The following is a 12,530-nucleotide window of genomic DNA, read 5'->3' as shown; positions in this document are numbered from 1 at the left end:
GCACATGCTAAGAGTTTGATAAAATCAGTGCTATTGCATATTCGAATCTACCCTCATGATTTATCTCAGTTGAAATAGAGTCCCGGAGGTTCCAAGATGGCCGAATAGGAACAGCTCCAGTCTACAGCTCCCAGTGTGAGCAAAACAGAAGACAGGTGATTTCTGCATTTCCACCTGAGGTACTGGGTTCATCTCACTGGGGCTTGTCGGACAGTGGGTGCAGGACAGTGGGTGCAGCCCATGGAACGTAAGCCAAAGCAGGGTGAGGCATCACCTCACCCCGGAAGCACAAGGGGTCAGGGAATTCCCTTTCCTAGCCAAGGGAAGTTGTGACAGATGGCACCTGGAAAATCGGGTCACTCCCACCCTAAAACTGCGCTTTTCCAACAGTCTTAGCAAATGGCACACCAGGAGATTATAACCCATGCCTGGCTCAGAGGGTCCCATGCCCACGGAGCCTCGCTCATTGCTAGCACAGCAGTCTGAGATCAAACTGCAAGTAGGCAACGAGGCTGGGGGAGGGGTGCCCACCATTGCTGAGGCTTGAGTAGGTAAACAAAGTGGCCGGGAAGCTAGATCTGGGTGGAGCCCACCACAGCTCAAGGAGGCCTGCCTGCCTCTGTAGACTCCACCTCTAGGGGCAGGGCATAGCTGAACAAAAGGCAGCAGAAACTGCTGCAGACTTAAATGTCCCCGTCTGACACCTTTGAAGACAATAGTGGTTCTCCCAGAACAGAGTTTGAGATCTGAGAGCCGACAGACTGCCTCCTCAGGCGGGTCTCTGACCCCCGAGTAGCCTAACTGGGAGGCACCTCCCAGTAGGGGCCGACTGACACCTCACACGGCCGGGTGCCCCTCTGAGACGAAGCTTCCAGAGGAACGATCAGGCAGCAACATTGGCTGCTCTGCAATATTCGCTGTTCTGCAGCCTCCACTGGTGATACCCAGGCAAACGGGGTCTGGAGTGGACCTCCAGCAAACTCCAACAAAACTGCAGCTGAGGGTCCTGACTGTTAGAAGTAAAACTAACAAACAGAAAGGACATCCACACTAAAACCCCATCTGGACATCACCATCATCAAAGACCAAAGGCAGATAAAACCACAAAGATGGGGAGAAACCAGAGCAGAAAAGCTGAACACTCTAAAAATAAGAGCACCTCTTCCCCTCCAAAGGAACGCAGCTCTTTGCCAGCAACGGAACAAAGCTGGACAGAGAACAACTTTGATGAGTTGAAAGAAGAAGGCTTCAGATGATCAAACTTTTCCAAGCTAAAGGAGGATGTTCAAACCCATCGCAAAGAAGCTAAAAACCTTGAAAAAAGATGAGACGAATGGCTAACTAGAATAACCGGTGTAGAGAAGACATTAAATGACCTGATGGAGATGAAAAGCATGGCACGAGAACTACGTGATGCATGCACAAGCTTCAGTAGCCGATTTGATCAACTGGAAGAAAGGGTATCAGTGACTGAAGATCAAATGAATGAAATGAAGCGAGAAGAGAAGTTTAGAGAAAAAATAAAAAGAAACAAACAAAGCCTCCAAGAAATATGGGACTATGTGAAAAGACCAAATCTACGTCTGACTGGTGTACCTGAAAGTGACGGGGAGTGAAATAGAACCAAGTTGGAAAACACTCTTCAGGATATTATCCAGGAGAACTTCCCCAACCTAGCAAGGCAGGCCAACATTCAAATTCAGGAAATACAGAGAATGCCACAAAGATACGTCTCGAGAAGAGCAACTCCAAGGCACATAATTGTCAGATTCACCAAAGTTGAAATGAAGGAAAAAATGTTAAGGGCAGCCAGAGAGAAAGGTTGGGTTACCCACAAAGGGAAGCCCATCAGACTAACAGCGGATCTCTCGGCAGAAACTCCACAAGCCAGAAGAGAGTGGGGGCCAATATTCAACATTCTTAAAGAAAAGAATTTTCAACCCAGAATTTCATATCCAGCCAAACTAAGCTTCATAAGTGAAGGAGGAATAAAATACTTTACAGACAAGCAAATGCTGAGAGATTTTGTCACCACCAGGCCTGCCTTACAAGAGCTCCTGAAGGAAGCACTAAACATGGAAAGGAACAACCGGTACCAGCCACTCCAAAAACATGCCAAATTGTAAAGACCATCAATGCTAGGAAGAAACTGCATCAACTAACGAGCAAAATAACCAGCTAACATCATAATGACAGGATCAAATTCACACATAACAATATTAACTTTAAATGTAAATGGGCTAAATGCTCCAATTAAAAGACACAGACTGGCAAATTGGATAAAGAGTCAAGACCCATCAGTGTGCAGTATTCAGGAGACCCATCTCACGTGCAGATACACACATAGGCTCAAAATAAAGGGATGGAGGAAGATCTACCAAGCAAATGGAAAACAAAAAAAAGCAGGGGTTGCAATCCTAGTCTCTGATAAAACAGACTTTAAACCAACAAAGATCAAAAGAGACAAAGAAGGCAACTATATAATGATAAAGGGATCAATTCAACAAGAAGAGCTAACTATCCTAAATATATATGCGCCCAGTACAGGAGCACCCAGATTCATAAAGCAAGTCCTTAGAGACCTACAAAGAGACTTAGACTCCCAAACAGTAATAATGGGAGACTTTAACACCCCACTGTCAACATTAGACAGATCAAGACAGAAAGTTAACAAGGATATCCAGGAATTGAACTCAGCTCTGCGCCAAGTGGACCTAATACACATCTACAGAACTCTCCACCCCAAATCAACAGAATATACATTCTTCTCAGCACCACATCGCACTTATTCCAAAATTGACCACAGAGTTGGAAGTAAAGCACTCCTCAGCAAATGTAAAAGAACAGAAATTATAACAAACTGTCACTCAGACCACAGTGCAATCAAACTAGAACTCAGGATTAAGAAACTCATTCAAAACCGCTCAACTACATGGAAACTGAACAACCTGCTCCTGAATGACTACTGGGTACATAATGAAATGAAGGCAGAAATAAAGATGTTCTTTGAAACCAATGAGAACATAGACACAACATACCAGAATCTATGGGATACATTTAAAGCAGGGTGTGGAGGGAAATTTATAGCACTAAATGCCCACAAGAGAAAGCAGGAAAGATCTAAAATTGACACCGTAACATCACAATTAAAAGAACTAGAGAAGCAAGAGCAAACACATTCAAAAGCTAGCAGAAGGCAAGAAATAACTAAGATCAGAGCAGAACTGAAGGAGACAGAGACACAAAAAACCCTTCAAAAAATCAATGAATCCAGGAGCTGGTTTTTTGAAAAAGATCAACAAAATTGATAGACCACTAGCAAGACTAATAAAGAAGAAAAGAGAGGCTAGGCGCGGTGGCTCATGCCTGTAATCCCAGCACTTTGGGAGGCCGAGGCGGGCGGATCACGAGGTCAGGAGATCAAGACCATCCTGGCTAACACGGTGAAACCCCATCTCTATAAAAAATTAGCCGGGCTTGGTGGCGGGCACCTGTAGTCCCAGCTACTCAGGAGGCTGAGGCAGGAGAATTGCATGAACCCGGGAGGCGGAGCTTGTAGTGAGCCAAGATCATGCCACTGCACTCCAGCCTGGGCGACAGAGTAAGACTCTGTCTCAAAAAAAAAAAAAAAAAAGAGAGAGAGAGAGAGAGAAGAATCAAATATCAAATAGGCGCATAAAAAATGATAAAGGGGATATCACCACCGATCCCACAGAAATACAAACTACCATCAGAGAATACTATAAACACCTCAACACAAATAAACTAGAAAATCTAGAAGAAATGGATAAATTCCTGGACACATACACCCTCCCAAGACTAAACCAGTAGGAAGTTGAATGCCTGAATAGACCAATAACTGGCTCTGAAATTGAGGCAATAATTAATAGCCTACCAAACAAAAAAAGTCCAGGACTAGACAGGTTCACAGCCGAATTCTACCAGTGGTACAAAGAGGAGCTGGTACCATTCCTTCCCTCTGAAACTATTCCAATAAATAGAAAAAGAGGGACTCTTCCCTAACTCATTTTATGAGGCCAGCATCATCCTGATACCAAAGCCTGGCAGAGACACAACAAAACAAGAGAATTTTAGACCAATATCCCTGATGAACATTGATGCAAAAATCCTCAATAAAATACTGGCAAACTGAATCCAGCAGCACATCAAAAAGCTTATCCACCATGATCAAGTTGGCTTCATCCCTGGGATGCAAGGCTGGTTCAACATATGCAAATCAATAAACGTAATCCATCATATAAACAGAACCAAAGACAAAAACCATGACTACCTCAACAGATGCAGAAAAGGCCTTCAAGAAAATTCAACAGCCCTTCATGCTAAAAACTCTCAATAAATTAGGTATTGATGGGACGTATCTCAAAATAGTAAGAGATATTTATGACAAACCCACAGCCAATATCATACTGAATGGGCAAAAACTGGAAGCATTCCCTTTGAAAACCAGCACAAGACAGGGATGCCCTCTCTCACCACTCCTATTCAACAAAGTGTTGGAAGTTCTGGCCAGGACAATCAGGCAGGAGAAAGAAATAAAAGGTACTCAATTAGGAAAAGAGGAAGTCAAATTGTCCCTGTTTGCAGATGACATGATTGTATATTTAGAAAACCCCATCATCTCAGCCCAAAATCTCCTTAAGCTGATAAGCAACTTCAGCAAAGTCTCAGAATACAAAATCAATGTGCAAAAATCACAAGCATTCTTATACACCAATAACAGACAAACAGAGAGCCAAATCATGAGTGAACTCCCATTCACAATTGCTTCAAAGAGAATAAAATACCTAGGAATACAACTTACAAGGGATGTGAAGGACCTCTTCAAGGAGAACTACAAACCACTGCTCAATGAAATAAAAGAGGACACAAACAAATAGAAGAACATTCCATGCTCATGGATAGGAAGAATCAATATCGTGAAAATGGCCATACTGCCCAAGGTAATTTATAGATTCAATGCCATCCCCATCAAGCTACCAATGACTTTCTTCACAGAATTGGAAAAAACTACTTTAAAGTTCATATGGAACCAAAAAAGAGCCCGCATCGCCAAGACAATCCTAAGCCAAAAGAACAAAGCTGGAGGCATCAGGCTACCTGACTTCAAATTATACTACAAGGCTACAGTAACCAAACAGCATGGTACTGGTACCAAAACAGAGATATAAACCAATGGAACAGAACAGAGCCCTCAGAAATAATACCACACATCTACAATCATCTGATCTTTGACAAACCTGACAAAAACAAGAAATGGGGAAAGGATTCCCTATTTAATAAATGGTGCTGGGAAAACTGGCTAGCCATATGTAGAAATCTGAAACTGGATCCCTTCCTTACACCTTGTACAAAAATCAATTCAAGATGGATTAAAGACTTAACAACGTTAGACCTAAAACGATAAAAACCCTAGAAGAAAACCTAGGCAATACCATTCAGGACATAGGCACGGGCAAGGACTTCACGTCTAAAACACCAAAAGCAATGGCAACAAAACCCAAAATTGACAAATGGGATCTAATTAAACTAAAGAGCTTCTGCACAGCAAAAGAAACTACCATTAGAGTGAACAGGCAACCTACAGAATGGGAGAAAATTTTTGCAATCTACCCATCTAACAAAGGGCTAATATCCAGAATCTACAAAGAACTTAAACAAATTTACAAGAAAAAATCAAACAATCCCATCAAAAAGTGGGCAAAGGAGATGAACAGACACTTCTCAAAAGAAGACATTTATGCAGCCAAAAGACACATGAAAAAATGCTCATCACTGGCCATCAGAGAAATGCAAATCAAAACCACAATGAGATACCATCTCACACCAGTTAGAATGGCGATCATTAAAAAGTCAGGAAACAACAGGTGCTGGAGAGGATGTGGAGAAACAGGAACACTTTTACACTGTTGGTGGGACTGTAAACTAGTTCAACCATTGTGGAAGACAGTGTGGCGATTCCTCAAGGATCTAGAACTAGAAATACCATTTGACCCAGCCATACCATTACTGGATATATACCCAAAGGATTATAAATCATGCTGCTATAAAGACACATGCACACATGAGGTTTATTGCGGCACTATTCACAATAGCAAAGACTTGGAACCAACCCAAATGTCCATCAATGATAGACTGGATTAAGAAAATGTGGCACATATACACCATGGAATACTATGCAGCCATAAAAAAGGATGAGTTCATGTGCATTGTAGGGACATGGATGAAGCTGGAAACCATCATTCTCAGTGAACTATCGCAAAGACAGAAAACCAAACACTGCATGTTCTCACTCATAGGTGGGAACTGAACAATGAGAACACCTGGACACAGGATGGGGAACATGACACACCGGGACCTGTCGTGGAGTGTGGGGAGCGGGGAGGGATAGCATTAGGAGATATTCCTAATGTAAATGACGAGTTAATGGGTGCAGCACACCAACATGGCACATGTGTACATATGTAACAAACCTGCACGTTGTGCACATGTACCCTAGAACTTAAAGTATAATTAAAAAAAAAAAGAAAGAAATAGAGTCCCTACAGACATAGTTTATCTCTTTCATCCTGAAGATTGGTAAGTCAGCATCAGACTGTTATGAATTGGAGAAAAAACAGTAAAGGAAAGTAACTTTCTGAAGGTCAGGGCCAATACCTCCCTAGCCAAGTCTCTACCTCCTGCTTTTCCAAAAAGAATGAGGTGCTTACCAGCTCTCCAAAGTGTTTCATGGCATATTCTAACACTCCGGCCGCTGCCTCCGGCTGCTGTAGCTTATTATTAATGCTGAGAAAACAAAGGGAAAAGGTAGTTACACTCAACAGGTCTGAGGGTAGGAGATGTGGGGGTCATTTGTGGGCAGATGGTTCACCAGCACTTTGAGGACAATGTCTTGCAGATGCTGAAAGAGAATCAATTATCTATTACCATCCAGAAAGCTCAGTTTAAATCGTTTCATCTGAAAGAGGTTTGTGCTCTCCTCCCATGATTCTGGGGGTCAGTAATGGGAACACTCATCTTGCCACTCTGTGGCCCTTCCTTTAAGAGCACAGACTAGGCTGGGTGTGGTGGCTCACGCCTGTAATCCCAGCACTTTGGGAGGCTGAGGCGGTTGGATCACGAGGTCAGGAGATCAAGACTATCCTGGCTAACAAGGTGAAACCCTGTCTCTACTAAAAATACAAAAAAATTAGCCGGGCGTGGTGGCAGGCACCTGTAGTCCCAGCTACTCAGGAGGCTGAGGCGGGAGAATGGCGTGAACCTGGGAGGCAGAGCTTGCAGTGAGCCGAGACCGTGCCACTGCACTCCAGCCTGGGGGACAGAGTGAGACACTGTCTCAAAAAAAAAAAAAAAAAAAAAAAAAAAGAGCATAGACTGGTTTCCTCTCAGACGCCGGCAGGCAGGCAACATGTGTCTGTTTCTGAAACACCAGAAACTCTGGATACAAAATTATCCCTGTTGTAGTACACAATCATATGAGACTCCTCTGAACTTTTTTTTTTTTGAGACCGGTCTTGCTATGTTGTCCAGGCTGGTCTCGGACTCCTGGCTCAAGTGATCCTCCTGCCTCAGCCTCCTGAGTAGCTGGGATTACAGGTACACACCACAGCACCTGGCTCCTCTGAACTTCTAAGTCTTAACTTCTCATCAGTTGCCTTCAGTAGTAGGAATAACAAAATTAATCAAAACCATCAGACTCTGTGAGTGACACAGGTGGCACCAAGGTTGGGGCATGCACATCAATGACAGAATCCTGGGAGCTGTGGCAATGCAGCCCTGCTGACTGTTCTGACAGAGCCCACCCCCTTCAAATTCAGATGCCTCCCTAGACCCTCTTCAGGGGCTGTTCCCTTCCACCCTTCGCAGAAGGCTGCCAAGGGACCATATCTAGAGTTTCTTGAACTGGCCTCTACTGTAGAGAAGCTTTTCACTAATGACACCCTGCTCTGCTGATGCCATCTTTAGGCTGGAGGACTGTTACCACACTGGGACAACTGGGCAGTGCCACTGGGAGGCCTGGTGCCTGCAGTTGGTTCATCAGAGGCTGCTAGGAGGCCTTGAAAACAGAGTAGCCATGGGGGCTTAGATCCTTGTTCCTGTAGGAACTTATGCAACTAAGCTCAATACTAAATATAAGCCTGAGTTATGGAAGGAAGGGAAAGAGGGGAGGGCGAAGGAGCTCGCTTGAGAAATCCACAAGACCACAATGATTATATCTGTTTAAAGGTAGGGAGCAAAATGTGACACATCAACCTGGGAGTCCAGACTGGTTTAATGAGCAAGGATCCAGTTTACTGCTTTGAGTACAAACTGTCTGCTTGACCAGAATTAATTTTTAAGTGGTTTTGGGAAATTCCAGGATTTGAGTTCAATGTGGTAATATGGCAAGAAATTGCTGTTATAAATATTATTTTTAAAAATCCAAATTCCACCACATTTCTTCCAATAAAACCAAAGGAAATTGCCCAGAAATCTAAAGAAGCTAACATTTGTGAAAGTAATAATCTAATGCCTCATGTTTACAAAGCGTTTTCAAATAATCTTTCCAATCCGTCACTTCTTTGACCTCATGCATCCCTAAGAGTGGGAAGGGAGAGGTGTTATCAGACCTGTTTCACTAACGGGGAAGCTAAAGCCCAGGAAAGGCAGGGATTTTCCCCAAGGCCCACAGGAATCAGGAAAGTCCCCACAGTAAATCAAGCACCTTATGCCTCTTTGTTAAGGAAAAGTTGGGGGTGAAACAGCCTTGGATTTGGAGTCAGAAGATGGGGTTTTTCCCCATGTCAGACTGATCACATGCTGACGTGATAACAAGTTTGAGGGAGACACATCTCACCACATGTGATGGTAAAAACCCAATCATCATGCATAAATGTATACAAAAGGATTGAAACTTGGGTTTAACTTTCTGGAGGTCTAATTCTGCCACTTATAAGCTGTGTGATCATAAATAAGTCGTTTCAAAAATTTTAATTTTTAATTTTTTTAGGTACATAGTAGGACATATTTAACTCATCTTTTTTGAATGTAAATTCCTTATCTATATAACAGGGCTAATATCACCTCCTCCTTCAGAGGGTTCTTCAGGGAATTAAACAATGAACATGCAATTGCTAAGCAGGTCCTTCACCTGTGTTTGTCCAAGCATAAAAGCTGCTAAAACACAGTGATATGCTTGTCTGCAGAAATAACATACACCTACGGTGGAGACTTAAGTTAGGACTAGGAAGTCATCACTGCGAATTCCCAATGTTTCCTGAGTAGAACTGTTCGAGTGTCCAGTATCCAGTTTCTAGGCTCCAGATTCGTTGGGGGAAGCTATGGGGCTGGTGCTTCTTGAGCTGGTACTAAGCAAGGCAATGAGCCAGAATATGTTCCATAAGTTAGCCTGCTACAAAATTTGGAGATGTTTTTAATTTCAGAGTGAAACCACGGCATGATGGTTTCCCTTAGGAAGCCCTATATGAGGTTTTCTAAGCTAAGAATGAAAAGCAAGTCTAAAGGGACCTACTCCACTGTAGGTTCATTGGGAAGCAGTTCCCAATGTCACTTGGCCCCATAAATCAGGTACTGGGCTTTGTGCCCAATCACATGGGGCTGGGTAAACTGTACTAATAATATTACTAGGTATAGATTTGGGATTATCTAGTTCCTTGAAGCCAAATAAAGATTTTGGAAGCATAAGAAAACAGGAAAAAAGAAAGCCAGTGGCTGGGCACAGTGGTTCATGCCTGTAATCCCAGCACTTTGGGAGGTTGAGGCAGGAGGATTGCTTGAGCTCAGGAGTTTTAAACCAGCCTGGGCAACATAGTGAGACCCCATCTCTATTAAAGAAAAATAATAATAATAAAAAAGAAAGCCAGTATATAGTCTATATATTTTAATGATATGGTCCCTGTATTATTACAATGGATTCTTGGGATGAAGGCCATCTTTATTTCAATCCTATCCTTTTCTTTTTTTTTTTTTCTTTTTTTGAGAGATGGAGTTTCACTCTTGTTGCCCAGGCTGGAGTGCAGTGGTGTGATCTCAGTTCACTGCAACCCCTGCCTCCCAGCTTTAAGTGATTCTCCTGCCTCAGCCTCTGGAGTAGCTGGGATTACAGGCGCACACCACCACACCACACACGCCGGGCGGCCTTGGTAGGAGTAAAAAATTGTTCTGATAAGGAAGATAAAGTGTTCTTCACCTGAACCAGAAGAAACTAACTCTAAGAAACGACATAAAAAACTGAGGCTGAGGTGGGTGGATCATGAGGTCAGGAGTTCGAGACCAGTCTGGCCAATCCAGTGAAACCCCGTCTCTACTAAAAATACAAAAATTAGCTGGGCGTGGTGGCGGGCACCTGTAATCCCAGCTACTCGGGAGGCTGAGGCAGGAGAACTGCTTGAACCCAGGAGGTGGAGGTTGCAGTGAGCCAAGATTATGCCACTGCACTCCAGCCTGGGCGACAGAGCTAGACTCTATCTCAAAAAAAAAAAAAAAAAGAAAAGAAAAAGAAAATCCAGGAGTTCTAACAACTGTCTTCAATCTTGTGCTCTGGAAAACATTCTATTTTCTTTTCTTCTTTCTTTCTTTTTTAAAGAGACAGGGTCTTGCTCTGTTATCCAGGCTGAAGTTCAGTGGCACAATCATGGCTCACTGCAGCCTCAATCTCCTGGCTCAAGCAATCCTCTGGCCTCGGCCTCCCAAACTGCTGGGATGACAGGTGTGAGGCACTGCACCTGGCCTCCAGCCTATTTTTAAATTTTAACATTACCGAAGCTCGACTCATTCCGAGGAGAAAACAACAAAAACAAAAACAAATACAAGTCTTTTCCTAATCCACTCTCCCAATTATCACAGTGCATAAAAAATGAGTTTTACAACAAACTGATCAAAATTAGGAAGTAGTGATTAGGGACCTCGAAAGAGAAACAAATTTTACCTTAATACAGCTACGGCCTTGATATACCACCTCTCAGGATAGCTTTGCAAATTAAAAATGTAAAAACATATGGCCCTAACTCCTTTAAGAGAGAGTCCAGGCCAGGCACGGCGGCTCATGCCTGTAATTCCAGAGCTTTGGGAGGCCAAGGTAGGAGGATAACCTGAAGTCAGTAGTTTGAGACCAGGCTGGCCAACATGGTGAAACCCCATCTCTACTAAAAATACAAAAATTAGCCAGGTGTTGTGGCACATGCTTGTAATCCCAGCTACTCGGAAGGCTGAGGCAGGAGAATCACTTGAACCTGGGAAGGTTGCAGTGAGCCAAGATTGTGCCACTGCACTCCAGCCTGGGCAACAAGAGCAAAACTCCATCTCAAAAAAAAAAAGAGAGAGAGAGTCCAATGACTTATCTGTATAATATTTCCCATCTGAATGTGTGGAGGCAGGTCAGGCTACAGACAGAGCTCAGTGGGCAGGAAAGAGGGCAACAGGCTGGGCTCACTGGGGGACCAGGCCTTTACCAGTGGCCATTAAACTTGGGGGTGCACCTTGGGATCCATGATAAGCTCTTATTGAGCAGTAAGAACATAATCATTAAAAAATTACAACTTTGGCTGGGCGCGGTGGCTCACGCCTGTAATCCCAGCACTTTGGGAGGCTGAGGCGGGCAGATCACGAGGTCAGGAGATCGAGACCATCCTGGCTAACATGGTGAAACCCCGTCTCTACTAAAAATACAAAAAAGTTAGCCGGGCATGGTGGTGGGCGCCTGTATAGTCCTAGCTACGCAGGAGACTGAGGCAGGAGAATGGCATGAACCCGAGAGGTGGAGCTTGCAGTGAGCCGAGATCACACCACTGCATTCCAACCTGGGTGACCGCGAGACTCCGTCTCAAAAAAAAAAAAAAAAAAAAAAATACAACTTTGGGCCAGGCGTAGTGGCTCACGCCTATAACCCCAGCACTGTGGGAGGCTGAGGCGGGCGGATCACGAGGTCAGGAGTTCGAGACCAGCCTGGCCAACATGGTGAAACCCCATCTCTACTAAAAATACAAAAGTTAGTTGAGCGTGGTGGCGAACGCCTGTAATTGCAGCTACTCGGGAGGCTGAGGCAGGAGGATCGCTTGAACCCAGGAGGTGGAGGTTGCTGAGATCGCACCACTGCACTCCAGCCTGAGCGAAAAAAGCAAGACTCTGTCTCAAAAAAAAAAAATTACAACTTTGACTAAACTCATGAAAAATGAACACTCTCGCTCTGAGAAATTAATTTCTTTGTCTCTGATTTGAGAACCTGAAGGTAAGAAGGTCACTGTCCATATCCACTCTCTTTTTTTTCTTTTTTTTTTTTTTGAGACCGAGTCTCACTCTGTCACCCAGGCTGGAGTGCAATGGTGCGATCTCAGCTCACTGCACCCTCCGCTTCTTGGGTTCAAGCAATTCTCCTGTCTTAGCCTCCTGAGTAGCCGGGATTACTGGTGCCCACCAGCATACCTGGCTAATTTTTGTATTTTTAGTAGAGATGGGGTTTTGCCATGTTGGCCAGGCTGGTCTAGAACTCCTGACCTCAGGTGATCTGTCCGCCT

General features: G+C 43.9%; 1 protein-coding gene and 1 non-coding gene across 7 annotated transcripts in view; both read right to left on the bottom strand.

Annotated features, from left to right (window-relative positions):
• The window catches only part of MTOR (mechanistic target of rapamycin kinase), a 157,150-nt gene that overhangs the window by 54,877 nt on the left and 89,743 nt on the right, over nucleotides 1–12,530 (bottom strand). For all 6 annotated transcript variants that reach the window (XR_010148262.1, XR_010148265.1, XR_010148263.1 and 3 more), the window contains one exon: nucleotides 6,729–6,804. Coding sequence is in view for 3 of the 6 variants with exons in the window: in XM_016953950.4 (XP_016809439.2) it covers nucleotides 6,729–6,804 (76 nt within the window). In the remaining 3 variants the exon portion in view is untranslated. The remainder of the gene's footprint in view (nucleotides 1–6,728; nucleotides 6,805–12,530) is intronic.
• Nucleotides 8,800–8,906, bottom strand: LOC112207575 (small nucleolar RNA U13). Its single transcript, XR_002942012.1, has one exon. It is a non-coding gene; the product is annotated as a small nucleolar RNA U13 (small nucleolar RNA).

This window comes from Pan troglodytes, chromosome 1 (assembly GCF_028858775.2).
Source record: "Pan troglodytes isolate AG18354 chromosome 1, NHGRI_mPanTro3-v2.0_pri, whole genome shotgun sequence".
NCBI classification, from domain to species: Eukaryota; Metazoa; Chordata; class Mammalia; order Primates; family Hominidae; genus Pan; species Pan troglodytes.
This window is presented reverse-complemented; position numbering and strand designations above follow the sequence as displayed.